The following is a 27261-nucleotide window of genomic DNA, read 5'->3' on the forward strand; positions in this document are numbered from 1 at the left end:
TCGTTTCCTCTTTTTTTTTGTTTTAGGAAGATTTTTAGGGATAGATCAAATAAGTTCTCGTCCTTAAAAGAAAAAAAAAATGTTGTGCGTGTAGACAGAAATAATAAAAAAAAACTGATATTTTTCTAAAAAAAAAGAGAAATAAAAGCATAAACTCAAAATCAGCAAATTATTAAATTTCATTGTTTTGATTACGTTATAAATTGGTATTTATGAAAAAAAATATTAGAAATTTTTTTGTTAAGTTTGGTTAATTTAAAATTATTATATAATTATCAATTTTAATAGTTTACTAATTTTGCTCAAGTTAAAAAAAAATAACACATAAATTCAAGTGTATGGAATGTATTTTAAAATAATTAAAAAGAAAAATGAAATATTGACTCTTGATTTCTTTTCCAAAAAAAAATGTGTCATATATTTCAATACGTATCCATACATATATATATTTTGTTGATGAATGCCCCCAAAAAAATGAAAATAATTGATAGCTGTTTTGTTTCAAATTATAGATAAAGAAATTAAATGAAAAAATTTATAGCTATATATAAATATATATATAAAATAATAATACAAAAATATGTTGGAGATAAAGTATTTTAAAAAAAAATGTTCTCCAACCCCTAACCCTCTCTCTTTTCTTGCTGTCGTCCCTTGACAGCTCTCTTTTTTTTTTTTTTAATGAAGGTGAGAAAAAGGTTAGTAGAAATGAATTTGATTCACGTTATATATTATTCATACTAAAAAAAAATGTGTCGCATTTTTGTATTATATTTTATGTAAAAATTGCTGATCCTCTTTTATTTTTGTTAGTTTGCAGAAAGTGTTTCCTTTAAGTGTTCGTTTATATTACGTGATCAGTCTTTCTATAGTCTTTCTCGAGTTCTAAGCTATATTACAAAATTTTGTTTCATTTGTTATTTGTTTGAAGTTTCTTTGTGCAATTTTTTTAACAACTTATGTCTTCCCAATCTCTTTCTTTCGACTCTTATATGATGGCCCTTGAATTGGCTAGGAGTGGCGTGGTGGATGTGGCGGGTTTTTTAGTTTGGAAGAGGTTCGAGCTGGAGAAATTGCAGTCAGATAAAGTGTTGAGTGGCTGACGTGGGTATGTATTTTGTTTAATTACTTCCTTTCCTTTTTTTTTTTATATAAAATGTTTTACGTTTATTTAATTGTGATTTTACTTAAAACAAGAAAAATTTGTTTTAGGGTTCAAATTTTTATACCTGAGTGGGTAGATGCTCCAGTTAGAAACCCTTCTTTCTCTAAATGGCCCTTGGATTCGGTGGGTATGCGGAAAGCAGTTAAAAGCGATGTGGGGGAGGTTATTTGGCACCAGGAGTACCGTTGGAGTTGGGATGCAAAAAAAATATCAATACCGTGGTTACTGGGCGCCAGCATCCTTTCAACACCCCACCTTGTGCACAGTTCCTGATACCTTGGAAATTGAGGAGATTCAGGGCTGTTTGGGTGTTAATATCTCCAATTAGTGAGTATTCTGAATTTATACATTTGTAATTTTGCGTGAGTTAATATACATAAAAAAATAAAATTTTAATTCTTAACGTAAATGTCTTCCCCTTTTTTTTGTAGTCCTTATTCTCATTTACCCGCTTTTCCGAGGACTTATGGGCCACGTCCTACTGATCCGGCATTAGAATTAATCTTTTGTCAAAGATACCGAGAAAAGTGGGAAGATTTTGTTTTAGTGGGCAGTAGGTGGGAGACGGTAAGTTCCCCCACTTTTTTTTTTGCTTTACAAAATTTTGTTAAAATAAAAAAAAATAAAATGTTTTTCTCTTTTGTTTTGTTTTTTTCAGAGATGGGCTTTACGCATGCCGGTCATCTGGCATGAGTGCTAATTTTAGTTATTTATTTATTATTATTATTATGTATTGTATTTTAAAAAGAAATTCCGCTTTTCCTTAATAATAAAAAAAATCTTTCACGTTTTTAGAATTAAATATAACATTAATTAATAAACAATATTGAGTTTTTATTGTTGATTTTAATAAAAATTAATAATTGCACTGTTCGTCTCTTTTTTTTTGTTCTATACCCCCTTTTTTTTTTTTTTTTTTTTTAAATTAAACAACAAAAAAAAATTTTTTAAATAAATAAAAGAACGAAAGTTCGTTTGTTTTCATGGTTAGTGTGCTGTTAAAGGTTGTGGTTATTTTTACTATATATCTTTTCTTTTAGTAAAATTTATTAATATATATTAAAAAAAAAAACGATAGGTTTTTCAATAATTTTTTTTTGAATAATATCCTTATAAATAAATAAATAAAAAAAAATACGCAAAAAAAACTTGTTGTCTGATAATTGAAATATCTTTGCCGCTCTCTTTTATTTTCTGTGCTACCTATAGTACTTGCGTACTTATGGTAAGCCATTAGGCTTTACATTGTTCAGCAATTAATCCTCGCGGTGGCAGCATCTTGCAGCCCGTCGCGGTTTCCTTCCCCCTTCGTTTCTACCTCCTTCTAATCCCTGTTTCTTTTTCCATTGTTTCGTTTCCGCGCGGTCCTAGCGGCACGCAATAATTATATCGCGTTTCATTTTTTTCTTTTCGTTTTTTTTTTATTTTAGTGATTTGTGTGATTTTTTTGGTGTTTGTTCTCTCCCTTTTTTGACAGTGTAAAGTGGTTAAAACAAAGTGTATGTGTAGTGTATTTACTCTAGGTCCGCCCTTCCCCCCTTTTTACTCTGTTTTCTTTTCTGTGTTCGATTCGAAGTGTTTACTGCAAAAAAAAAATTTTTTTTTTTTGGATTACGTTGGATTATTTGTTTAACTTGTGTTTCATGGATTAGTTCCAGAATTACAACATCGGTAAGTCTCAACAAATAATCCTTTTCATATATCTCCTTCATATATTTTTTATATTGAGTAATTACCAATTTTAATTTATATTTGAAGTATAAGTATAATTTAAAATATTTTCATTTTTTCCTTTTTTATTCTTTTATATTTTTCTTTTCTTTCCAACTTATTCTTTCAGCTTTTGCTGAGTTTTTTTTTTTTTTTTGATAAGCCGTCTCTCTCGCGTGTCAAATTTCCCGCGGTCTTTGCGAGGTTGCCATGTTTAATCTTTTTCTTTTTAATATATTTTGAATTTAACTCTCCCCAAAAAAATTCTTTTTATTTCTATTTTTTTTTATATTTAATGTGATATTACCCCATCGCAATATCTAATATTACATCTATTATTTTATACAACATTCCATCATCCATATAATTGAATTATTCAGATACGTCATTTAATTATTCTCTCTTTTCCTTTTTTTTTTTATATATAAATAATTTTGAATGTGAATTTATTAAAATATGAATTTTAAATTAATTTTTTTGAATCGTTGTGAAATTATTTTATTCAAACTTATTGATATCTTTCAAAATTTTAATTGATTCTTGGATAAATCTTTGAATTGAATTTTGTTTTAAAATAATTAAAAAAAAAATGAAAAACTTTCGTTATTATAATTATTAGTAGGGAAAAAAATTTTTTTTTTAAATATCAGTATTTCTTGTGGTTAAAAAAAAATCGTAAAGAAAAAAAATTAGTCAAATGATATTGGCCTTGTAGTGGGGTTCCGCGCTGAACGCGTTGAGTGTAAGCTCCCCTCGCGTCCCTCGACCTTGTGCGAGAGAGAAAGACACTGCGTGCTGCAACTCCCCGTTCACTCTCTCTCTCTCCAATGCACTTTGCTCACAACCTTCTGTCCTCTCTGTTTTCTCATTGTCTTTCTCTGTTACTCTTATGCCTAATGTATGTGTGGCTTTATATTATTTCTCTCTTAGTTTTTAACGTCGTTTAGCGGCATTTATTTTATATCTTTTTATTCTTATATTTTTTTTTTTTTTTTTTTTTTTTTTTTTTTTTTTTTTTTTTTTTTTTTTTTTTTAAATTAACTCCCCAAAGAAAGATGCATTACCCTTGTTAGTTCTATCCCTTGATTAATATAATATATATTTTTTCTCTTTTTTTTTTTAAATGTCATTTAATCAATTAATCAATTAATTACTTAACCAACTCAAATTAATAACTACTTAAATCAATAATAATCAAATGTTGATTATTAGTTAATAATTAATTGTTCCCTCCCCAAAAAAAACATACTAATTATATTTTAAACTTATAGTTTCTTAATTTTTCTCCCCTTTTTTTTTTAGTATTATGAGTTCCCCTGCCTCCGGCTCCAGTGATTTGGAGTTTGTTTCCCTTACTCGCCGTGAGGTCATTGTTTGGCCCGAGGTAGAGATTGATTCCACTTGTAGTGCAATCAGTGACGCCTCTACTCTACCCTTACTCACTAGTACCCAATCAGTGACGCCTCTACTCTACCCTTACTCACTAGTACCCGTAAGTGTCTATAACTACCCCTAAAATTTAAAAAAAAAATAATGTTTTGCATAAATTTTTTTTTTTTTTTTTTATTTCATTTATTTAATTTTATTTAGTTTTTTTTTTTTATATATTTTTTTTTTAAAAATATTAAAAAAAATTTTCTTTCTAGCCGTCCAAAGTGAAATACCGGACACTCCTGCTTCCCCTGATCCTGTATTTGAGGCGTATTTTGACGCCCATGCACGACCTTATAGCCCAGGTTAGTAGCCTCCCAAAAAAAAATATATTTTTATACCCCTATATTTTACCCCGTCCTCAATTTTTATTGTAAAAAAAAATTTTTCCTTTTTTTTTTTCTAGCCCCCCTTTCTACTGGTGTTGAATCCGTTGGATCTCGCTTGACACGAGCCAGCTCCACCCAGACCAACCCCTATTTTCCGGAGGGTTTACCTTTGGAAGGTATTAGCTTATTTTTATTACTTCTAGTAATTCAGTTAATGTATGTATGTAAAAATTATAACTTTTTCACTACCCCCTCCTTTTTATATATATTTTTTTTTTTTTTTATTTTTTTTTTTTTTAGAACCCCCTGCGGCTGACGAGCAAGTGGTCCTGCAGCTGATCGCTCAGCGTAGAGTCTTAGCTGATGGTACCATCCGAACGGAATATCGGTGGGCTGGTCCTAATTTTTATTAAGTAAGTTTACCCTTGTCTATTTCTAATTCGCCCTGTTCTTTTTTTTTTGTGGCGTCAGCTTTAAAGTAAGTATATATTACAACCGTAATTTTTTTTTTATGAATGTAATTCTAATAATGTGCTGATTTTATTATTGTATATATATGTATATCTGTATGTTTTTTTTTGTTGAATACCCCTTTTTCTTTTAGAACCCATTTTTACATTACTTGTTGACCTGCAACTGGGCTAATAAGATGCTTTTCCCTACTCAGCGACAAACATCTTAATTGTGGTTGTTTATACCTAGTTGCGCGTGCATAAATATGCATTAGTGGCAGCTAATATTTGTAAAAAAAAACAAAAATCCTATATATATAAAAAAAAACATATATTTCCCCCCCTTTTTTTTTTAACTTAAATCTATTTTGTTAGTTCTTTCCCCTTTTTTTTTTAAAAAAAAAAAATGCTACTATATACAACTATATACCCAGAAAAAAAATATATATATTGGATCAACCCGATCTATGTTATTATTGGTTTAAAAAAAAAATGATTATTTTTTTTTTTCTTCTTTTTAATGGACTTTTACAACTGGGCACATTACGGTTCTTCTTTTTGGTTTTGGTGTAGGTGTCCCTGAAGTTAATACTTGAATAGATTCTGAAAAGCTGGCTGTAGCTTCTTCTTTTGTGGATGTCGTAACCTTTGTTTGATTTATTTCGGCTGGAATGTCTTGGGATAAATCTCTTAGTGGTACTTCATTTGTTTTGTCCTTTCCATTCAGGATATTGTTTATGGTTGTGGATCTTTTCTTACAAGTAATCATAATAATTATCGCTGTTGCTAAAATTGCTATTGTGGTGACCGTGCCCTAAATTCCTATCATTATTGGGGAATACGTCTCATTGAGTTTTTGGTTCAACACACGTTGGCTTTGTTCTTCGAATTCTTTCTCTAATAATTTCAGTTTTTCGTCTGAATCCGACTTTTTCCATGAAAAGAATTTGTTGTCGTTTTCTACTACTACAACCTTCCGACCTACATCTTTCAGTATCAATGATACATTTTCTAACTTCAATTCGAGTTTGGGTTTATAAAGATATCTATACGGATTCTCTTTAATTTGAAGACTCGGCAATTCTATAGTATCTAACTTAAGAACACATTCTCTCGCCACATGTACAATTCCTATACCTGCCAAAGTATAAGCTTCGGCTTCTCTCTGTGGGCAATTCAAATACACTATTTCCGAATGGATAAGAGAGTATAACCAACTACCTGTTGTGATCAGTGGTTCCCAAAGTGGTTGTTGATTTTTAGTGAACCTGATGTCACAAATTTTTAGGGTTTCGTTGCTTGGATTTCTTCGAGGCTCGGCCTCACAACCCGGTACTGACAGAATATCGTAAACTCCATGCATGTGATAACATATGTATTTATCTTCTATCTGCTTGCAGCTTTTAAGTTGTTCCTCATTTAGATAAAAATAATACCTTTCATCGCTTGTAATTGCTAGATATTTTGCATATGCTGATATATAAGCTCTAGTTCCGTTCTCTCCTGACTCTTGTAAAACCGGCACTTCATGCATCTTATATAATGTGTAAATTCTTTCTTCCACCAGAGGAATATCTAAGGTTATAATCAAATTATTCTCGCTAGTGTGTATGTCTGTTTGTGAGATTCTATCCACATCTGAAAGTGTTATATCGTCTATAGGTACCGGAAAGTCCACGCCCTTCAAATACTTCTTCGCCTCTGTTGCTATGTTTACTAGTTGTTCGTCTGTTAACAATTTAGGTGACAATTTTCCTTCTTTCGCCTTATACATTATATCAAGTGTTTCACTTAGACTGTGTTCGTAAATCCCTATTTCGCGGTTCCAATTTTCAATGGCATTCCTAATATTGTTCAAATAAGCTTCGTGATCCAATTCCTTTCGTAAACGTAAAATTTCATCCTCAAACGCTCTTAAATTTTCCCTGAACTCTTGCGATTGATTGTGTTGTTTTTCGGCTATGTCATACATTTTGTGTAATTCCGCTCGGACTACATGTGTTTGTTCGCCCATTAGATGAGAAATATTCCTTTGAGCTTCATTGAGTTCTGACATAACCGCCTTATAGTTTTCTCCTTCTTCGTAGGTTAAAACTCCGATCGTGGGGCCTATCAGTTTTCCTAGTATCCCGATTAATGGTGCACTTCTTTTGTTAATTCTGTTATTTAGGAATTCTCGTTTTGTTGACTCCGAATGTTTTAGGGCTTTGATAACCCTTTGTACTTCTTTCCAGTGCAATCTAGCTATTTCCAACCTATTTTTCAAGCCTTCCGTGTCCGCGAAGTGATGACAATTACTGCCCAATATTTTCCTACATGGCTCGTTAGATCCCATTACGTGTTTTTCGAAAATTGGTAGTTGGTTTAAGAAATCTTCCATGTCTAAGACAATGGCTGTTCTCCAAAACCTGGTGGTTCTTAGTACTGTGGATATTCTTTCATAATAAATGCCTGAACTTTTGTTCATTGGTATTATAGTGATGCCTGAATTTTGTCCTCTGACTGCTAATAAGATCCCGGTTAGAAATAGCGCTATCCCCTTCATTTTCGGCTGTGATTCTGCAACCAAAATTTTAAACTAACGTTTAGTTAAATTTGCTAATCTATTGGGTTTGGGCAGAAACCGTCTTTCTATTCTATAGCTAGTTTAGCTAAACTATCGGCTTCTTCGTTGCCTTTAATTCCACTATGCCCTGGTTCATAAATTAGTTCTACTTTAATCCCTGTTATATTGTCGTTTAGTTTGCTAAATATTTCTTTACTAACTACAGTTTTCCTTCTATTAGTTTTCCACCCATTTTTCTGCCATTTTGGTAACCAGCTCAGGTAACCATCTATCGCAAACTTAGAGTCGGTGTGTATCCTGACTTTGCATACCCCTTTTTTCTTTAATATGCTAATTGTTTTCACGATAGCTTCTATTTCTGCTCCATTATTGGTTTGTTTTATCTTCGCTTTTTCACTGACATTGAGAGGATGTTGTTTATTGAACCATATTCCTATACCTGCTCTCGCTGATTCTTTGCCGTTAGCTTTACAAGCCCCGTCGGTAAAAACATGTATGAAACCTTCCCTATCTTCCAGAAATCCTGCTTCGTTTTCTAGTCATAAGTACGCCTTTTTGACTTGGTCTTTGTGTTTTCTAAACCTTTTTCCTTCAGCGTCGCATAGAATTAAGTTGCTATTCTCAGTGATGGAAATAACTTCGTAGGGTCCATGATAATAAGGTTCAAACTTTCCTGCTCTGACCTCTTCTTTTACATCTACTACATCACCTACTTTTATATCCAACGGTCTAGCTTGTTGGTCATAAAGCTCTTTTGATTTAATTTTAGCGTCTATTATATTTTTTGCCGCTAGCCTCCTGATTTCAATAAGCCGCGTAACTAATTCTTGCAAATAGGATTCGTACGTTGCTAACTTCTCTTCTGTGGGAAAAGATGTGGGAATCCTTGCCTTTTTCCCAAATACTACCTCATAAGGTGTGAATTTAGTCGCATTATGTACTGAGGTATTGTATGCTAACATCGCAAAGGGTAATAAGCGATCCCAATCGTCGTTTGAATTAGCGTAATGTCTAATGTATTCTGCTAATACGGCATGGCTTCTCTCTAGGGCACCATTCGTTTGTGGATGATAAGCAGTAGTGGTTATTTGTGACACTTTAAAAAGTTTGGCTAATCATCTCATTAAATTGCTGGTGAACATTCTACCCCTATCTGTTAGGATGGTTTTAGGTGCTCCATAAATTGAAAACAAGTGCGTTGCTAGAGCGTGAGCTATTGTCGTCGCACTTATGTCTGGGACGGGTATAAATATGCAATATTTGCTTAACTGGTCTTGCATAGTCAATACGTGACAATTTCCATCCGCCGTAGTGGGTAATTTTCTTACCGTATCTAGGCACACTTTGTCGAACGCTTCTAGGGGTGTATCGGTTATGAGCATTGGTTCTCTATTTTTTGTTCGTATTATCTTTCTTTGCGCGCAACTTCTACATTTTCGGATATATTCAGTAATATCTTGTTTTAATCCTGGCCATGTAAATTTTTCTCTGATTCGCTGGTACGTTTTGTTTACCCCTTTATGACCTGCTATTAAACTGTCATGGTATTCTGATATTATTTTCTCGCGATATTCCTTTGTGGGAATGTTTATTTTTCCGTAGCATAACTTAATTTCGATTTCACTGCTGAGAAATGTTGTTACTAACTTTTCTATACCTTTTTCACCCCATTCATCCAATAAGTCACCATAGCGCGACACCCTGAATCTTTTTATTCCCTCTTTGATTAAAATGCCTTTAAGATTGTGCAAAGCGAAATCTAAATCCTCTTCGTTTATTTTTTGATCGCATTTTTCTGTTATAATTACGGTGAAAGTCCTATATTTCCCTTTTGGCGTAATTAGAACCTGTCCTACCCTCGGTTTGCTACTTTTTATTTCCTGCAAATCTATTCTTCCTGTCGCTATCAACAACTTAATCGTTGGTGTAGATGGCTCTGCATCTGCTGACATAAAATGAACATAATTGTCCCTATTATTCGTTAATGGTCCTCTATCATAGGTTAGAACATTCAACCTATCTAGTTCAAATTCCTTTTCATCTTGTTTCGTATTTTGGAAAGGAGGTTCTCGAACGTCAATGTGGGGCACCGCTATGTTTATCCCAGGTTTGAACCTTATCTTATTTTTATCAGGCACCCTTTTTACTTCGTTCGTTATTATTTTACGTGGAACCACTCCCTTTTGCCTAGGCTCTATTTCTAAATCGTCTAACTCTGATTCTTCCCGAATCGGGTTAGGTACATAGGGGGTTGATTGAGCATTAGGTCTCGCCCTTGAGATGGGGGTGTCGAAAGTGACTGTTTTCTTACTACTTATAGCGTCTTTTACCGAATCTCTAGTTTCTTTTTCTAAATTGCTATTCTCCGAAGTGCTTTTGTCCGGTTGATTTATTTGTTCTGAGATTTCCTGTAAGTCCGCTATAATCTCATCTATTGATCTAACTTCGTCCTGATCTATTTCTTCTTCATTTTCTATTTCTTCTTCATTTTCTATTTCATTCGCCTGTTCCTCCACGAATTCGTCATCCCAAAAATATGATTGATGACCGGCCATTGATAAATCGAAACGCTTGATTGATTCTCTAATACTATCTGCTATTTCTTGGTTGGGCCTTTGTGTATTATTCACTGTTTCGCAAATCGTTATATCCTCTTCATTTTCTTCTTCTGATGTATCTACGGGAGGACTTAAATACACCTCGATTTCGTCGCTCCTGATAGGTTGTATAACTCTATTAGTGCTATCGCTTTCGCTTGATTCGTCATCAGTATCCTCTGCGTTCGTGTCATTTAAAGACGGTAACATACTATGGCTTTTTCGCAAAATCGGTACATCTTCTGCCTCTACTCTAGTTTCTGACTCCGTATCCGACTCATTACTTTCTGAGACGAGTGTGTCATAAATAGTTTTTGAGTTTTTTTCCGTAACGACTACCGGCTCGGTTTTAGTTCTCGGCCTTAACCTTGACGCGATGGGTGTAAAATTCACAGGCTGTATTGCTTCTTTAGTTTTGGTTTTCCCCGGTGGTCTACCCCTTTTAGGTTTATTCTCCATTACTGTGCCTTGCTCAATATCTACATTTGTGTCAGATTTAGCCCTATTTCTAAAATAGTTAGGCGCTCCTGTTTTTGTCTGTCCTTTACTCGTTTTTCCCGTCGAAGGACCCGCTTTATTTTTCTCTAGCAAATTGTTTAACACTTCACTAGCTCGCTTTTTATTACAATTAGCTGCACTACTAATTGGTAACACATGAATAGTTTCCGAATTTTCTTCTATTTCGTCACTTGAATTATCGCTAGACACCACGCTATCGCTAATTTCCTGAACACTAGTCGTAGATTCTTCTTCTTGTGAATCGGACTTTTCTTCTTTTGGATTTTCCGATAATCCTCTTAACCAGCGGTTTATTTTTCCCGGTTTACATTCGAAATCATAATGGTAATCCTGCAATCGCAATAACCATTTTGTCATGCGCGATGTCGGTTTCCTAGCCTCGTTTATGATTTTTAACGGCTCGTGATCACACGCTAGTATGAATTTCCTGCCATATAAATAGGGCCTAAAATTTTCCAACGCGTAAATTACAGCTAAACATTCTTTTTCCGTTGGATCGTAATTTTTTTCCGCCCCCACTAAAGTCCTAGAAAAAAATGCAATTGGCAAATCCATGCCATCTTTTTCTTGTGTGATTACTGCACTAATAGCATGTTCACATGCGTCCGTGGTAACTTTAAAAATTTTTGAGAAGTCCGGGTGTTGCAAAATTGGATTTCTACATAACTCCTTTTTTAACGCGCGTAGACTTTTCCTTTCTTCGGAGTCCCATTTAAAAATTTTGTCCTTTTTTAATAATTCATACAGAGGTTTCGCGATTTTAGCGTAGTTAGCTATAAATTTCCGATAGTAACCGGTGATACCTAAAAACTCACGTATCATTTTTTGAGTTTTTGGTGCTGGAAAATCCTTTATGGCTTCTATTTTCTTTGGGTCAGCTTTTATCCCGTCCTCCCCTACTAAATGCCCTAAGTAAGCTACTTCTTTGCGCAGAAACTCACATTTCTCTGGTTGTAGGGCTAACTTAGCATTTCTTAATCTCTCTAATAAACGTATAATGGTTTTATCATGCTCCTCTAACGTGGCCGAGAATACTATAATGTCATCTAAGTAAACAAACAATTCTGGTCCTTGTAAACCCGTCAAAACGTTATCCATTAGTCTTTGAAAAGTGGGAGCCGCATTTTTGATACCCATGGGCATTCTTTTGTATTGGTAGTGTCCCCTGCCCGATGAAAACGCTGTCTTGTGTTGATCTTCTTCTGCCGTACCTATTTGATGATACCCCATAGCTAAATCGAAAACGGAGAAGTATTTAGCGCCCCCTAGCCTCTCCAAGATTGTACTAATCAGGGGCATTGGATAGCTGTCTCCCTCCATTTTATCGTTTAGCGCGCGAAAATCGATAACTAATCGATATTTTTTATTTCCCTCCTTGTCTGCCTTTTTCGGTACTATTAAGACAGGTGAATTGTAACTTGAATTTGAGTTTACGATCAAATCATCCCCGTACATTTTTGCTAGAAGTTTGGCTCCGGCCTCCTCATATTCAGGGGGTTGTCTATACTGCCTACATTTTATTGGTTTATCGTCTGACAGTGGAATGTAATGTTTCACTAAAGGCGTGACTGGCAATTTGTCGCCAGGTACTAGAAACCTATCTTGTCCTAAATCTATCCATTTTTTTACGTAACTTAATTCTTCTTCATTCAAGCCCTCCAAATTCATTTTGTCAAGAATTGCTTTAACCCTTTGTTCCTTAACTTCTTGTTGGTCCTCTTGTTGATTGCTAAAAATTTCTTTTTCATCTGCATAATCAAACGGATAAAGCTGTTGGGGGAGTATAGCTACTTCGATTTCTTTTTCCGTAGTATTAATTGCCATAATTTTGCATTTTCCTTTCTTTTGTTTTACCAATGCTTCACCTAACATTAACCCGGCTGGGGCTTCTATTCTCGGTAAATATCCCTCTTTAAGGTCTTGATTGGCTACTGGAATGTCTATTATTTGCCTAGTTCTAGCCTTGATTCTAAACAGACGCGGTACTGGTTTAACCTCTTTCCTCAAACTATGTCTAGCCTCATGTGATTCCTGATCTATGAATGGAATGGGTTGTACCGGTCTCGATGCAGTTATGAGTGAATTATAAAAAAAATTAATGTTGGCCCTTTCTTCTCTTAAATATGGCCTTCCTATAATGCCGTCTGTTCTGACCCCAAAATTTGGTTTTACTACATGAAAAGTGTATTGTTTGTCAAATATGGTAATATCAACCGTACCTAAGGTATAAACCCTTGTTTTTGACACTCCTGTCATGTATGACGCTTCGGAGGTTTTGACCGGTGCATCCGGGCTTAAAGCATCTGATTTTATAATATTTATGTCCGCCCCCGAATCTACAAAGAAACTAGCTTTTCCTCCTACCAAATAATTTCCCGGTAATTTTACTGCGGGCGATTCTGTTACCGTTTCGCTTATTTTGAAAATGACGGGTTTTCCTGGAAACGTACCGCTATTGGACGCATTGCGTTGTTCGAGCTCGTCGTTGCGTCTTCCCGACGAGCTAGCTCCCAGTTTAAAGGACGGTTAGTGTTATCCCTTTCTACTGAATTTGCTCTACTATTTTGATACATGTTTCTCTCTCCCTTTCTATAATCGGTTGGGTATCTATTTTCCCAGCTTTCCCTATTTCTGATGTTGCTATAACGGTGGTCTTGCGAATACCTGCTAGGACTTGGTTGCCTATTTCCCCAATTATTGCTATTCGCGTTAGGGTTATAAAGTCTAGGGTCGTCATAGTCATTGCTGCGCCCCGTATTGTCTACATGGGATTCTCCATAAATATTTTTCCCATAGTTCCTATCGTAACTTCTATCGTTTCTTGTCTCGTAACTGGGCTGGTAGTTACCTAGATCTTGATACCTCCCCCTTCTAGACCGATTTGTAACCTGATATCTATTTCTATCCCTCCTATCTTCGTAGTCTCGATTATCTCTCGCACCATTTTGCATTCCCCTAGGCTGGGGCCCTCCCCCCTGATTTTCGTTGTTATAGTTAGTGATATATGACGCATAACCCCCGTTAATAGGTTTCATTTTTCTATCCTGCGCAGACTTCGCACATCTATAAGCTTCTTCTAAATTCCTAGGGGCGCGTGCGTCAACCGCATTGATGATTTCATCAGGCAACGCCCCAACAAATGTTTTTAACGCCGTTTGCTTTACTACATTCATGGTTACTGTCTCTGTATTAGCGTCGAACGTAGCGCGTAGGGCTGCACTTGCCCCGCTAAGCAGTCTTAACAACCTGTCATATAGGTCGGCTAGGTTCTGGTTCCTATACATTTTTAAATTCATGATTTCCCCATAATATACTTCAAACGGTTGCCCGGGCGCGAATCTTTCTTTCAATAAATCTATTATATCTGTGAGTCTTGCAAATTGTTTATTGTCGGTGCAGTCCCTTGCTGCTCCTGACAATTTTCCTAGCACCGAGGCGATTAAAGTTCCTTCATATTCAGGAGGGAAAGTTAAAGCTGCCATTACTATATCCTGTATAAAATCTTTAACCGACATGTTCCTTCCATCGAAAACCCTTATCTGTTGTAGAGCGGTTTGTATATTTAAAGTATCCGCAATAGATCGGGCAGCGGCAAAACCAGCATCTTCTTCGCCGTTTGCGATAAATGGTCGCTGAAGAGGTAGCCCGGAATGGAAACCTAAATCTGTCCTATCTCTATACAGTTCTGCTACACTTGATGCATTTAAATTTTCGCGTCTATTGTCCGCGAAAGGGTTGTCAGCGTGTCCATGGTTGTCGCCACCATTACCGGATTGACGGCGTTCCCCGTTTCGTTCCTGGTCCGTCATGGTCTTTCGCAAAATAAAACGCAAAAATCAAAAATAAACAAAAAAAAAATTTTTCAAAAATTATTCATCTTCTTGATAATCGCAAAAACTAACACTCTTATTTTCTTGAATTATTATTTCGTAAAAAAAAATGCCATTTTAAAAAAAAATACTCGTGTTACTCTGTAACACGACACGGTTTCTTATTTCGTATTCTCTATACTCTTTACCGCAATTGAAAGAAAATCGCACTCAAACGTCTACTGCTGTTTGATTAATAAAACAACTGTGTATCATCTCTTCTAATTCTTAAATCTAAACGCACAATAAAATCTCAATAATTCGCTTTTATTATTATTATTAACGCAAATAAAATTCTTTTTAAAGACCCATTGTAACTCGTATCTTTTTCTTTTATTATTATTTTAATTCTTTCACCTATATATATTCTGTCTATTCAGCACTCTGGCCGCGACTCGGTTCTCGTAGTGTTTTGTAATATGACGAACACACTAACCCCGTAAACTACCTAGCTACTGTAGGTCATTGAATTCGCAACAAATAAATAAGTCGATTAATTACCCGACATTTTTAACTTTCGCAACGATTGCGCTAATGTACTATAACTATTTTCTGAACGCGTATCTTTGATTTTTTCTTTTTCCACGAATAATTGTCTTTTTACCGCATCGAATTTTTCTGGACTAATATTTCTTCTCGTTAAGATTTGTTCTCGAATTTTATTCTGTTTTTCGGATTTACTCTCGTGCTCGTACTTAGAAAAATTAAACATTTAGAATTTTTAATTCAACAACAAAAATTTAAATTCGCGTTTTGTACTTTTCGTACTTTAATCCTCTCACTTGCCCAAGTGGCTACACACTTCCGGCAAGGTTAAGTCGAGGAATTTTTCCCGAATTTTTAGAGAAACCAGAGCTTGCCGAATGCAAGGGTAGTTACTGTGTCTCGGTTCGACGTTAGCGAACTAAACAAAAAATTCTACTCGCGCACTTGACAAAAATCCCAAAAAAAAAATTTTGTCTGAAAATTAAAGCATCATAACATCGACACAATAAATAAATTTTTCAATTCAATAATTGTTCATGGTGTATAAATTCAATTGCATCATTTTTTTCATCATTTAAATCCTCAGTGTTTAATGTGTGTTTGTAATTGTGTTTTTAAAACATGTACATTTTTAGAAAGAAAATTTATTTTTTTCACTCTTTACTGATCTCTCATTTTTCTCTCTTTTAAATTATTTTCTCAAAAATATGAGCGACAAATCCCACCGCTGCCACCATTTTGTTAAAGATGGATGTTGATTAACAAAAAAAATAAAATAAAGTAAAATAAATTTTGAAGAAAAATAATAAGATTAGAAACAACACTAATTTTTATTATTAACAACCCGCTTATTCGGTAAGCGTAATTGCTCTTCGCTACACAAGATAGAAAAAGGTAGTGGACTGTTGCTTAGAGTGTTATCTATTCAACACCCCCGGGTAGACGGTATTTCGTTGAAAATGTTCACAAAGAAAGAAATGAGATAACACAAATAAAGGTGATTAAATAAATTGAGAATTGAATTGACATAAAATAAGGTAACATTTATTCATACAACCCCCAATAGAAAATACATGCAAAACCCCAATTGATCTTTAAATAAAAAATGATTACAATGGAAAATACTGCTACGTTAAACTACTTGAATTGATAATTCAAGTCTCACAAAAATCATATATTATGAACACAAACAAAAGATCAATAATGAGTGTAGGATTTTAATAACAACAGCAAAAAATTAATTCGTGTAAATGAAACAAGTGTAATAGTGTTGGTTTTATGAGATTCTGTAATTTCCAAATTATGAATATAAATTCAAGACAACTCACCCAAATAATAATAACTAAAATGATACCGAAAAGTATCAAATTACTTTCTCACTCTCAGAAGTAAAATTGTTATCTGTCATATGAATCTGCAGTATGCGGAAGCTATCTTTCCACCTTCGTTTATTTTTATATATTTTCTTTTATCAAACTTGTTTTTGTTAATTGCCTTCGGACAATTATTTCAATATTTCAATTTCTGTTTATTAAAAATTCAGAATATTGGGTCACAAAATCTGAATTTTCTGAACAGTAAACTTGAAATATAAACAATTGCGAATATATAATAAATACTTTAGACAAGAAATGGATTCTTTACTTTAACAATTAGACACTTTATACTTTTCAGATAATCTTCTTGATTTTAATGAACTTTTATGTACTCGTCGACTTCACAGATTGTGGAATAAACACTTATATTTTTAATAAATAAAACTCGATGAACTTCAACCCTTACTATGGGGAATAAATGATCCTCTCTACCACTCTTAGTGGGAGTTAAACTTTAATATTCATCCGCTCCTTGGCGGGAAATACATCCGCTCTGCGGGAAAAACAAATTAAGACTCCTCGAATAATAATTTGGTGGCAACGATCACACCCATTTGGTATATAATTTTAGGTGGTGGGAGGGTTGATTTTGCAATCAACACCTCGTTGTTTCCATGCAAGTTTTAGCAAAACTTGCATTTTAATCGTGGCGTGATCGGTTCAACCACCTTTATTATCGGTATACTTTATATGTTTCCTCATTTTCCCAAAATAATGTGGCAACTCTTTGCAGTGTAAGTCCCACAACTTGCGAAATCGACTGTTAATTTAGTTTGAATTATTTCGCAATATGAAGTTCAATAATCTGAACTCATTTGCGAAATAAACTTTGATTTAGAAATTAAATAAAAAAATGAATTTATAAATATTTATTGAATTAATTAGAAATATTATTTAACTATTCTAGTGTCTGAAACTTAGTATGTGTGTGTGTTGTGTGTTGTATAGACGTATGTATATAATTGACAAATAGTTGTAACGTTGATAATATAAATATTATTTTTAATAAATAATATTTATCGCCTAAAAAAATTTAAAAATTACGGAAATCCGTCCGTAACAGTTATGATTTTAAAAAATATCTTTTTTTACTTATAGTGATTATAGTGATAGGTTTAACTAATTTAATATTAATTATTATCACCATTAATTTTATTTTTCAGTACTATTTATATATTACATTCTGTATATGTAATATATTATATTTATAATATAGTGTGTATATATATATAGTATATTTATTAATAATTTATTAATAAATATCTATAATAACAGTATAGATGATAATTTTTTTGGATTTGCATAATTTAGTCAAGATGTTATTTGTTTTTGGTATCCGTTGAAACACGTGTCCTGTACAACACATATCGACACATAAACATCGTGCAACATAATTTGAATTATGTTTGGTTTCATGGAATTTTTGGGAAAATTATTTTTCTATTATAATTTTTATTATTTTTTTATTTAAAATTATTAAATGAGAGTGGAAATCCATATTGTATTTAAATCTGATGAGGCCCGACGTTGACGGGCGAAAGCTCATTTAATAAGAATTTTAAAAATAAAATGTGGATTTTTACCAAAAACAAATAACATCTTGACTATCTATAATAACATTAATAAAAGTATATTTATATTATAAAGAATTCAAAAGTTCGCGCGTGAAATTAACCGGCTGTCGGTTTATACTTGTGTGTGTGGCTGTATGGAGGGAGGCGCACGGGCGGCATGGTGGGAGTGGAATTGGTGTGCGGCTTGGCATCACTGTCTCTCAAGGAAGTTACTTCTCTGACTAGCCTTAGTTCTAACCCGCAACAGTTTGTACTTAGCCAATCTACGAAAGTTTGTACTTAGAAAATTTACGTCAATTTGTTCTTAAAAAAATTCCGAGTTTTCATACTTAAAGAAATTCCGAGTTTTCATACTTAGAAAAATTCTTAAAAGTTGGACTTAGAAAAATTTCGCGAAGTGGAAATTAGAATATTTTCGAATGTTTATACTTAGAAAATTTTCTGAACATCAGAATTTGAAATTTTTACGTATTTCTCACTTTACATAGTTTGTGTATTACAAGTATTTTCTTGTATTTTGTGTTCTCAAATAAAGTTATCTATTAGTATTAAAGTTGTGACTTCTCATCTTTGGTGAAATCAACTATGGTATATCCTATCCACATTAATTTTCTTAATTAGAGACAACATTAGATTCCGACGACGGTATCACACTCACGCCGTTACGGAGACAGTTGTACTTTTATACGGTATGCACCATTTTTTAATATTCTAAAACGTTTGGATTGTAAAGCACAAAATAAAAACTATGTCCATCTTGGGGCCCTCTCCCCTATATATTACAGAAATATTGCAAATAAATATCCCCATGATATTCAAGTGATATAATGTGATGTTAGGGAAGAATAATAATTAATCAAATAATCGTTTAATGTTATTAACCTTTATAGGAATATTCTCCAAATTTGTAAGCGCTACTGCAGCTGCGGGCAAACCTTGAGCCAGAACTGTTGGTAAAATGTTTTGTCCCCATGAATCAACTACTTTTGATATATCACCTTCATTGTTCGTTTTTGCAGAAACTAAAAACATAACTGTATCAGAGACTTTTGCAGCATCCAAAGTCGAAATTACATCACCAACTGGAGGTATAATTAAAGAGAACCGTCGTTTAATTCTGCTAATGCTATGGACAAAATAGAATAAAAATTTAGAATACATATAATATGAATCTTTGATGGTCAGGGACAAAAAATGTGAGATAAAAAAAATTTTTATACTAAACATGAGATAAATGAATCAGTTGTTAGTATAAAAAATTATACACAAATAATTAAAACACATACATTAATGTTGAAACTAAAAAATCATTGAACAATATAAATTGTATACAGAATATAGTCACATATTAATAGGTGTCTATACAACAACACGAATATTATTTAATTTAACAGGATTAAAATTTAAAAATTATAAAAGGTCTAGTCAATTTTTTTTTTTATGTACAAAAACATTCTTTTTTTAATTTCTTAAAAATTTATTTACAAACTACATAGATACATAAATAACGTACTATAATAATATTTACTTTTTAATAATATTTTGTTAATTTAGCAACAACGTTGTTACTAGTTAAAAAGAAGAAAAGAGAATAGTAGAATTCTGGCTTGAACCACATTTTCAATGGATTTTTTATGTGGTAATGTTTGATTGGATGGTCTTGCAGATGTTTCTGATTGTTGACAATAACCTTAATTTGGACTATGTCCATCCCAATTTTTAGTAGTATATCCCTTACTACCTTGGATTATGGGGTCGTATCATAACCTTCATCTCCAGGAAAATCTAGTAGGTATGAGCACTCTTTCTTGTTTTTAACTTCAATAAGAAGTACTCCTCTTGAAGATCAAGGACAATTTGGAGTGCTGCAAACTATTCGTAGGCCAACTATTTTCATTATATCTGTCCCTATCTTGTCGATTTTACGGAACGAATTTTTTTACATTTCCTGACATTTTGACGGGGTACTCCTCTACTGAATCGTCATTATCCAAAAACAACTTCACCTGGTCTCTTGGTGTTGAAGCGAGTTCCACAACTCGGTATGTATTTTCTTCCGTAATATTTTTTAATATCTCATGTAACAAGTGGGATTTCCCGGATCCTGATGGTCCAATAAGGGCAGTTACCACCTTCCTAGTATGATCATCTTTCAGGTTTTCCTCACTTGTTGCGAAAACGTTATCAAATACGAAAAAGAGACTCCATTTACTTTTGACATTACTTTGACGCTTTTTCCAAATACTTTTTTCCTCCAGTTTCATGTCAACGATGTTGAATTTTCCAAACATCTTGAGATATATTTCTCAAACCGTGACCATAATGGACTATCTGAAACAATCTTTGAGAGAAATATATAATTCGAAAATTTCTTATAGTTTAAAAGAATATATAAATTTAAAAATATATAAAAATACAAATATATAAAAATACAAATATATAAAAATGCCACTTGTTTTGCTTTTGGAGTCGATAATTTGGAGATTCAGTCTTAGTTTTACGGGGACTATTCTAGTCTATTGTCTTTGTTCGTTAAAGTCAAATTGTGTGATGGAAGCAACAAACAAAAAAAAACAGCGCGAACGCGCCAGACTAAGATGCGATGCAATCGATATGGGAAATTTAAATAACGAAATACCAGAATCCCAAAAAATTTTAATTTGGCCATTTGTTTTGAAAATTTGTTTCTTAAGTTTAAAATAATCGAACTGATTAAAATTTTCACTATTTCTACCACTCAAAACGTTAATACTTTGTATTTTTATAAACAGAAGTTGTTTTCCAAAAGTTAATTGAATTTTGTATTCCTTTCAACATATGGAATTATATTTTCGAATTATTAATTTTGTCTTTCGTTTGTTGTCGGGAAAATGATTAAGAGTTACCTGCTTACTCTTTTCCCCACTTATGCTAATTTCTGGAGGAACTGATTAGGTGGAAAAAATTATCCCTATTTAGCAGAACCTAGCTTCGCGAAGATGCTTGACCATACGATCACTTGTTTCCTGGATTGCTTCTGAATCGCTCTTGCCTTTTGGTTTCCTTTTGCTACATAATTGTGAAGTGGTTACAGTTTATATTATTTTTGTAATTTAGAAAAATTTTGTGCTGCGAATTGGTCATTATTCTCTCAATTGTTCAACAATTGTATATCTAACGGAGCAAGACAACAACACCACACCGGAGATGGGTTTAGATATAATCGAAGTTCTCGATCTCTCCGACTCCGACGACGAGTGACAAAATGTGGGAGAATTGGAGGATTATCTGCTGGCGGATCCCGATAAGGAAGTCCCATTCCCCGCCAGCCCCTCGACAATCACCTAATCTACTTTACCAACATATACAAACTACTAATTAAAAAACCAAGGATGGGAAGATACAGCAAAAAATCGTTGACACATAAAGTTATGACAAATGGGAATTATGTCAAATGAAAATTATGACAAATGAACAGTATGTCAAATACACATTATACTAATTAAGCGTTATACCAATTAAAAATTATTACAAATAAACATTATGTCATAAAATAGTTATGACAAATGAACATTATATCAAGTACATTTTATACTGCATGATAATTATGACAAATAAAAATTATGAACAATGAACATTATGTCAAATTAAAATTATGTCTAATGAACATTATGTCAAACTTAAATTATGCGAAATAAACATTATGTCAAGTGCTTATTATAAAAAGTTAACATTATGTCAATCAGTAATTATGACAAATAACAGTTATGACTAATAAGAATTATGACAAATGAGCATTATGAGAATTGTAAATTATGACAAATTAACATTATATCAAATAACAATTATGTTAAATTGAATTTATGCCAATTAAGAATTATTATAAATGAAAATTATATTAAACAATCGATGTGACGAATAAACATTATATCAAATATATTTTATACTAAATGATAATTATGCCAAATAAAAATTATGACAAATGAAAGTTATGACTAATAAGAATTATGACGAATGAACATTATATCAAATACATTTTATGATGAATGATAATTATGCCAAATTAAAATTATGATCAATGAAAATTATGTCAAATAAAGATTATGACAAATGTATATTATGCCAAATAAAAATTTTGACAATTGAAAGTTATACCGAATATAACTTATACTAAATAAACATTCTGTCAAATGCGAATTATGCTGAATAATTAGTATGTCAATTAAAATTTATGCTAAAGTAAAATTATGACCAAAAAAATTATGACAAATATTGGTTATGTCAACTGGTTTTATGTCAAATGAATATTATGACATTTGAGATTTGGGGAAAATTACGGCACCACTCACTTTCACTCCATTTTCACTCCACTTTCACTTTTACACATAAAAAATCATCTAACTTTAAAACCAACTGACCAATTGATTTGTGCAAAGGATTTTTGAGCTCTCAAAACTATTTGCAAAGCCAGCAAATTGTGGAAAAAATTTTGTTTGCAAAATTTTCTATGCTGGTGATTAATTGCACCTTTTGCAAACAAAATTTTTTCCACAATTTGCTGGCTTTGCAAATACTTTTGAGAGCTCAAAAATCCTTAGAACAATTAAATTGTGAAAAAAAATTTGTTTTCAAAATTTGCAAAAAACTAATTTGTTTATTTAATGTTTTAGGAAGGACACGTTTGATAAAGAGGACCATTCTGCAGAAATCTACACCATCAAAGACAATATTGTCTTCGGCAACGAAGCGTCAGAAATGGCCCCGAGGTTGCCGAGACCACTCCCTAATGACGTTGTTTCAGAAAAAAGGTCCTTCCGGACCTTGGCCAGGAAATTAGAAGTCGCCGGAAAGCAGCGTTACAAAACTTGGAAGGGGAAAGCCGCCTCCAAAAAGTTCTGCTCACCTTCTTCGGCACCTAAAAAAACTCTAAAAAAAAGCAAGTTCGCCTTCTCCGACTTCTTCTTCTACACCTTCCGCTGCACCATCGTCGTCGCCTACACCTTCTTCGGTACCTAAAAAAACTCTAAAAAAAAAGCCAGTTCGCCTTCTCCGACTTCTTCTTCTTCTACACCTTCCGCTGCACCATCGTTGTCGCATCTCTCAATGGAACCGAGAGCCCGTCCGTCTTCGGTTGAAAAAAGAAAACGTTCTCTTTCACCGCCAGGAGCACCTAAGAAATCGATGAAAAAAAAGCCAATTCGCCTTCTCCGACTTCTCCTTCTTCTACACCTTCCGCTGGATCATCGTCAACGCCTGCCCCAAAGGAACCGACGGCCGGTTCGCCTTCTCCGATTCCCGCTGCAGCAACACCTGGAAGACCCTTATTCGTTCCAAATGAACGATTACAGAACGGTGTAGGTAAAAACATGTACGTGTCTATTAAGATAAATGACCTTGTGTGGGGCCAGTATGGATCTAAGGACAAGAATGATTCTCCGGTCCCCATGGAAGTAGCAGAGAGCATTCCGTCAGGAAGTTCCACCACCGTCGAAATCATATCCATTTCTGATGACCAAGACGAGGAGGAAGTTGACGAACCATCAGTGGAATGTAAGAAAATGTTTTTGTTTTTTTTAAATTAAAACTATTGAGTCACTCAAAGTAAAAATATATGTTACTTTGAGTGACTCCAGTGATATTTGACCCAAAGTATCACTGGAGTCACTCAAAGTAAAAATATATTTTACTCTGAGCAACTTTAATCAAAAAATTATTTTAACTTTGCAGCCGGTCCCGAGGGCGTCCAAGAAATAATTGGAATGGCCATAGTGGAGGCAGCAGCAGCAGAAGCAGGTAGAGCTGCTGGCACTACAGCAGGAGCAGCTGCTGTTATAACATCAGTCGCCGATGACGATAGTAAGTAACGTTATTTTTATATAATTCTAATTCGCAATACCCGTGCGAATTAGAATTATATAAAATTATATTAACGACATTATAATAATCATTCTTTTTCAGTCTCCATTCGTGATCGGGCGACAAATGCGGCAGCTGGAGCTGCTGCAGGATTCGTTGCCGGTGAAAATGCCGGCATTGCTGCCGGAGCGGAGGCCCGTACTGTGGCTGCAATTCAGACCGCAGTTAAATCTAATGAAACGGATTTGATAGCTACAGCTGCAGCCATAGGTGCCGGCGTCGGTGCAGAGACGGGTGCTGCAGCTGGTGCTTCTGCCGGTGCTGCTGCTGGTGCTGCTGCTGCGACAGTCATCGTGAACATTGATGACATATTATCACTACGTAAGAAAATTTTTTTAATTAAAACTATTGAGTCACTCAAAGTAAAAATATATGTTACTTTGAGTGACTCCAGTGATATTTGACCCAAAGTACCACTGGAGTCACTCAAAGTAAGAATATATGTTACTTTCAGTGATTCCAATGATACTTGACCCCAAGTACCACTGGAGTGGAATGTGAGAAATTTTTTTTTTTTTTTAATTAAAACTATTGAGTCACTCAAAGTAAAAATATATGTTACTTTGAGTGACTCCAGTGATATTTGACCCAAAGTACCACTGGAGTCACTCAAAGTAAGAATATATTTTACTCTGAGCAACTTTCATTAAAAAATTATTTTAACTTTGCAGCCGGTCCATCTGGAATTGGAAGAACTGGTGGTTTTTCCATCACTTCCGCAACTACGATGCCGGTCGCCGCTTTCGTCCCTGCGGAGAAGAGAAAGCGGGAAGAAGATTCCGACTCTTCATCGATTGATGGCAGCGAGTCAACCATCCCCGTCTGCCCGGGAAAAAGGATGATGTCGAAATCTTCTTCACAACCCGTTTCTCTTCCGCAGTTTGGCGAAGCGTCGAGTAAGTATATTTTTAAATATTAAACCCTTTAATAACAAATGCACGAAATAAATGGTTTACTATTTTCAGCATCACGTAGTTGCTCTCAACCCTTAACAAAGAAGGTAAAACCACTACCAAAATTTGGACGCCTTGAAGAAGGAAAACTTGCGTGGTGCCAGTACGGCAAGAGACTGGTGAAACAGCCAGTATTAATAATAAAAAAACCGCGTAGCGCATCGGGCAATTTTGCAGTACAATTTTTCGATGTTTATCCCTGCATAAAAAATGTCAAGTTATATCAAACTTCGGTAAAAAATTTGTTCGTATGGTCGGATTTTAATGTGTTGACGCTGATAACCCAGCACCGTCAACACAATAATGAAGAAGCATACAAAGAATATATAACATCTTTGAAAAATACCAAATTATATTTGAAAGAAAAACGTATACGCAATGTAGAGGTCAATGACCTCACTTTGTTAAATTTTGCGCCATTTAAAAATATATAAAATAAAAATTAAATTATAATGAAAACAAAATGTATTTATTTATTTATTTAACTCCTGTCAAATAAATTTTCTCTAAAGAAATTCTTTAACCACAGTGATTCCGGAGTTAATAATAAATTTTAAATTGTTATTAACTCCAGAGTCACTGTGGTTAAAGAATTTCTTTAACCAAAATGAGTGCACATAAGCAGTAAATTTTCCAAGTCCGTACTCGCCGCTGCTACATGAAAACTTTAACTATGGTGAGCCCTATAATTTTTAAATAATCCCGCCAAGTACACGTGCTGCCATCGTTTGTAGATAATGTCATTTTCTCTTTGCTCTATAGTGAGAACATGTTGCAACATTTCCTGACCCTAGAGAAAAGAGAAAATGACATTATCTACAAACGATGGCAGCACATGTACTTGGCGGGATTATTTAAAAATTATAGGGCTCACCACCGTTAAAGTTTTGATGTAGCAGCGGCGAGTAAGGACTTGGAAAATTAACTGCTTATGTGCACTCAGTCTGGTTAAAGAAATTCTTTAACCACGGTGAGGCTGAAGTTAAAAACAATTTTTTAATTGTTAATAACAATTTCCGAACTTCCCTTGGTGTGGAAATGAGAGAGTAGGTCTCTATCTTCAATTTAAGCCACTAGTTGCAATAATTTGTAGATATTAAAAAAAGTTGTGTCTCATATATTTATCAGGAGTTATCTTGTATAGGTCAATTGTATAAGTACAGTAAGACATTCCTGAGTAATATTTGAAACACGACTTTTTTTAATGCCAATAAATTATTGCAACTAATGGCTTAAATTGAAGATAGAGACTTACTTTCTCATTTCCACCCCAAGGGAAGTTCGAAAATTGTTATTAACAATTAGAAAATAGTTATTAACTCCAGCCTCACCGTGGTTAAAGAATTTCTTTAACCAGACTGAGTGTACATAAGCAGTAAATTTTCCAAGTCCTTACCCGCCGCTGCTACATCAAAACTTTAACGATGGTGAGCCAAATAATTTTTTAATCTCTCATTTCCACCCCAAGAGAAGTTCGAAAATTGTTACTAACAATTAAAAAATTGTTATTAACTCCAAATTTATTGAGACATTGCAAAATTCGTAAAGTTACTGAACCTTCGCTAATTTTTAATCCTTTCGGTTTTATTAACTTATTTTTAATCCGAAAACCTTTAAGTTTAAAGTTGGATCACTTCAGGAATTGTGCCTTATATTTAAATAAAAAATATTTTTTTTTAATTTTCTTCTCCATATGTTCTTTTTTATGTAAAAAATTTTATGTAATAAAAATATATCATATTATTAAAAAAAAACACATTGGAAGAAACCCTTGGCTGGCACAGACTCACAGTTTATTTAAAATGAAGATAATTTTTACAATAAAAAAAGAAAAGTCATTTTTCAAGATGCAAAAAAATTAAAAAATATTTTCTACGCTATCGTTTCGAAAACGCACTTTTTCTTATAAAAAACGGCTTTAATTATTCAAATCCTTAAATAAATTTAATTTAATTAGGTTAAATTATACCATTTTACAGATTTTTTTGACATGAGTAAAATGATTTTGCTTTATTTAATATTTTCATTGGGTTATGAAATTTATAAAAAAAAGTTACATTAGCTTGTATTAAAGAAATAAAATGTCAATAACATGATTCAATTAAAAGTGTTAAGAATTTAAACAAATAAATAATTTTATTCCACTCAAATCATAGTTATTTAGAGAAGGAACTTTTTAGGCTTAGTTACTCTTGTGAAATTTCGTTTACTCGTAAAGTATTGAATAAGACTGTATAAATTGAATAAGTTTGAGTGTTTGACAATATTTTGGATGTGCTTTAAATTACTATTTATTAACTTACTGCTCGAAAAAGTAAAATTTTATCTCCTAATTACAC

General features: G+C 33.5%; 2 protein-coding genes across 5 annotated transcripts in view; one reads left to right on the forward strand and one right to left on the reverse strand.

The window, feature by feature from the left end:
- Positions 1–27261, reverse strand: part of LOC127285794 (pre-rRNA-processing protein TSR1 homolog) — a 141584-nt gene that overhangs the window by 76589 nt on the left and 37734 nt on the right. For both annotated transcript variants that reach the window (XM_051311971.1, XM_051311970.1), the window contains exon 3: positions 18957–19200. In XM_051311971.1, coding sequence (XP_051167928.1) covers positions 18957–19200 — 244 coding nt within the window. The remainder of the gene's footprint in view (positions 1–18956; positions 19201–27261) is intronic.
- LOC127285797 (antifreeze protein Maxi-like) lies at positions 608–25359 on the forward strand. 3 transcript variants are annotated; one of them, XM_051311976.1, is made up of 10 exons: positions 608–2836; positions 4178–4367; positions 4522–4611; positions 4713–4811; positions 4936–5048; positions 22724–23603; positions 23781–23909; positions 24012–24290; positions 24641–24865; positions 24935–25359. In XM_051311976.1, exons 6-10 carry the CDS (start codon positions 23420–23422, stop codon positions 25354–25356), a joined length of 1239 nt encoding a protein of 412 aa, XP_051167933.1. In that variant the 5' UTR covers positions 608–2836; positions 4178–4367; positions 4522–4611; positions 4713–4811; positions 4936–5048; positions 22724–23419; the 3' UTR covers positions 25357–25359. The 3 variants fall into 3 exon arrangements, with proteins under 3 accessions (XP_051167933.1, XP_051167934.1, XP_051167935.1); XM_051311978.1 differs by having other exon boundaries at positions 610–2836; positions 24945–25106; XM_051311977.1 differs by lacking the exon at positions 4178–4367.

The sequence above is a fragment of the Leptopilina boulardi genome, unplaced genomic scaffold (genome assembly GCF_019393585.1).
Source record: "Leptopilina boulardi isolate dan_hultmark-lab unplaced genomic scaffold, ZJU_Lbou_2.1 LbouV2_341, whole genome shotgun sequence".
Classification (NCBI taxonomy): Eukaryota; Metazoa; Arthropoda; class Insecta; order Hymenoptera; family Figitidae; genus Leptopilina; species Leptopilina boulardi.

Bases quoted from the DNA above. Each gene is read 5' to 3' on its own strand.
- LOC127285797 (XM_051311976.1), top strand. From the start codon at position 23,420: ATGTACGTGTCTATTAAGATAAATGACCTTGTGTGGGGCCAGTATGGA. The intron at 23,910-24,011 runs GTAAGTAACGTT...ATTCTTTTTCAG, and splicing joins ATCAGTCGCCGATGACGATA to TCTCCATTCGTGATCGGGCG. The intron at 24,291-24,640 runs GTAAGAAAATTT...TTAACTTTGCAG, and splicing joins TGATGACATATTATCACTAC to CCGGTCCATCTGGAATTGGA.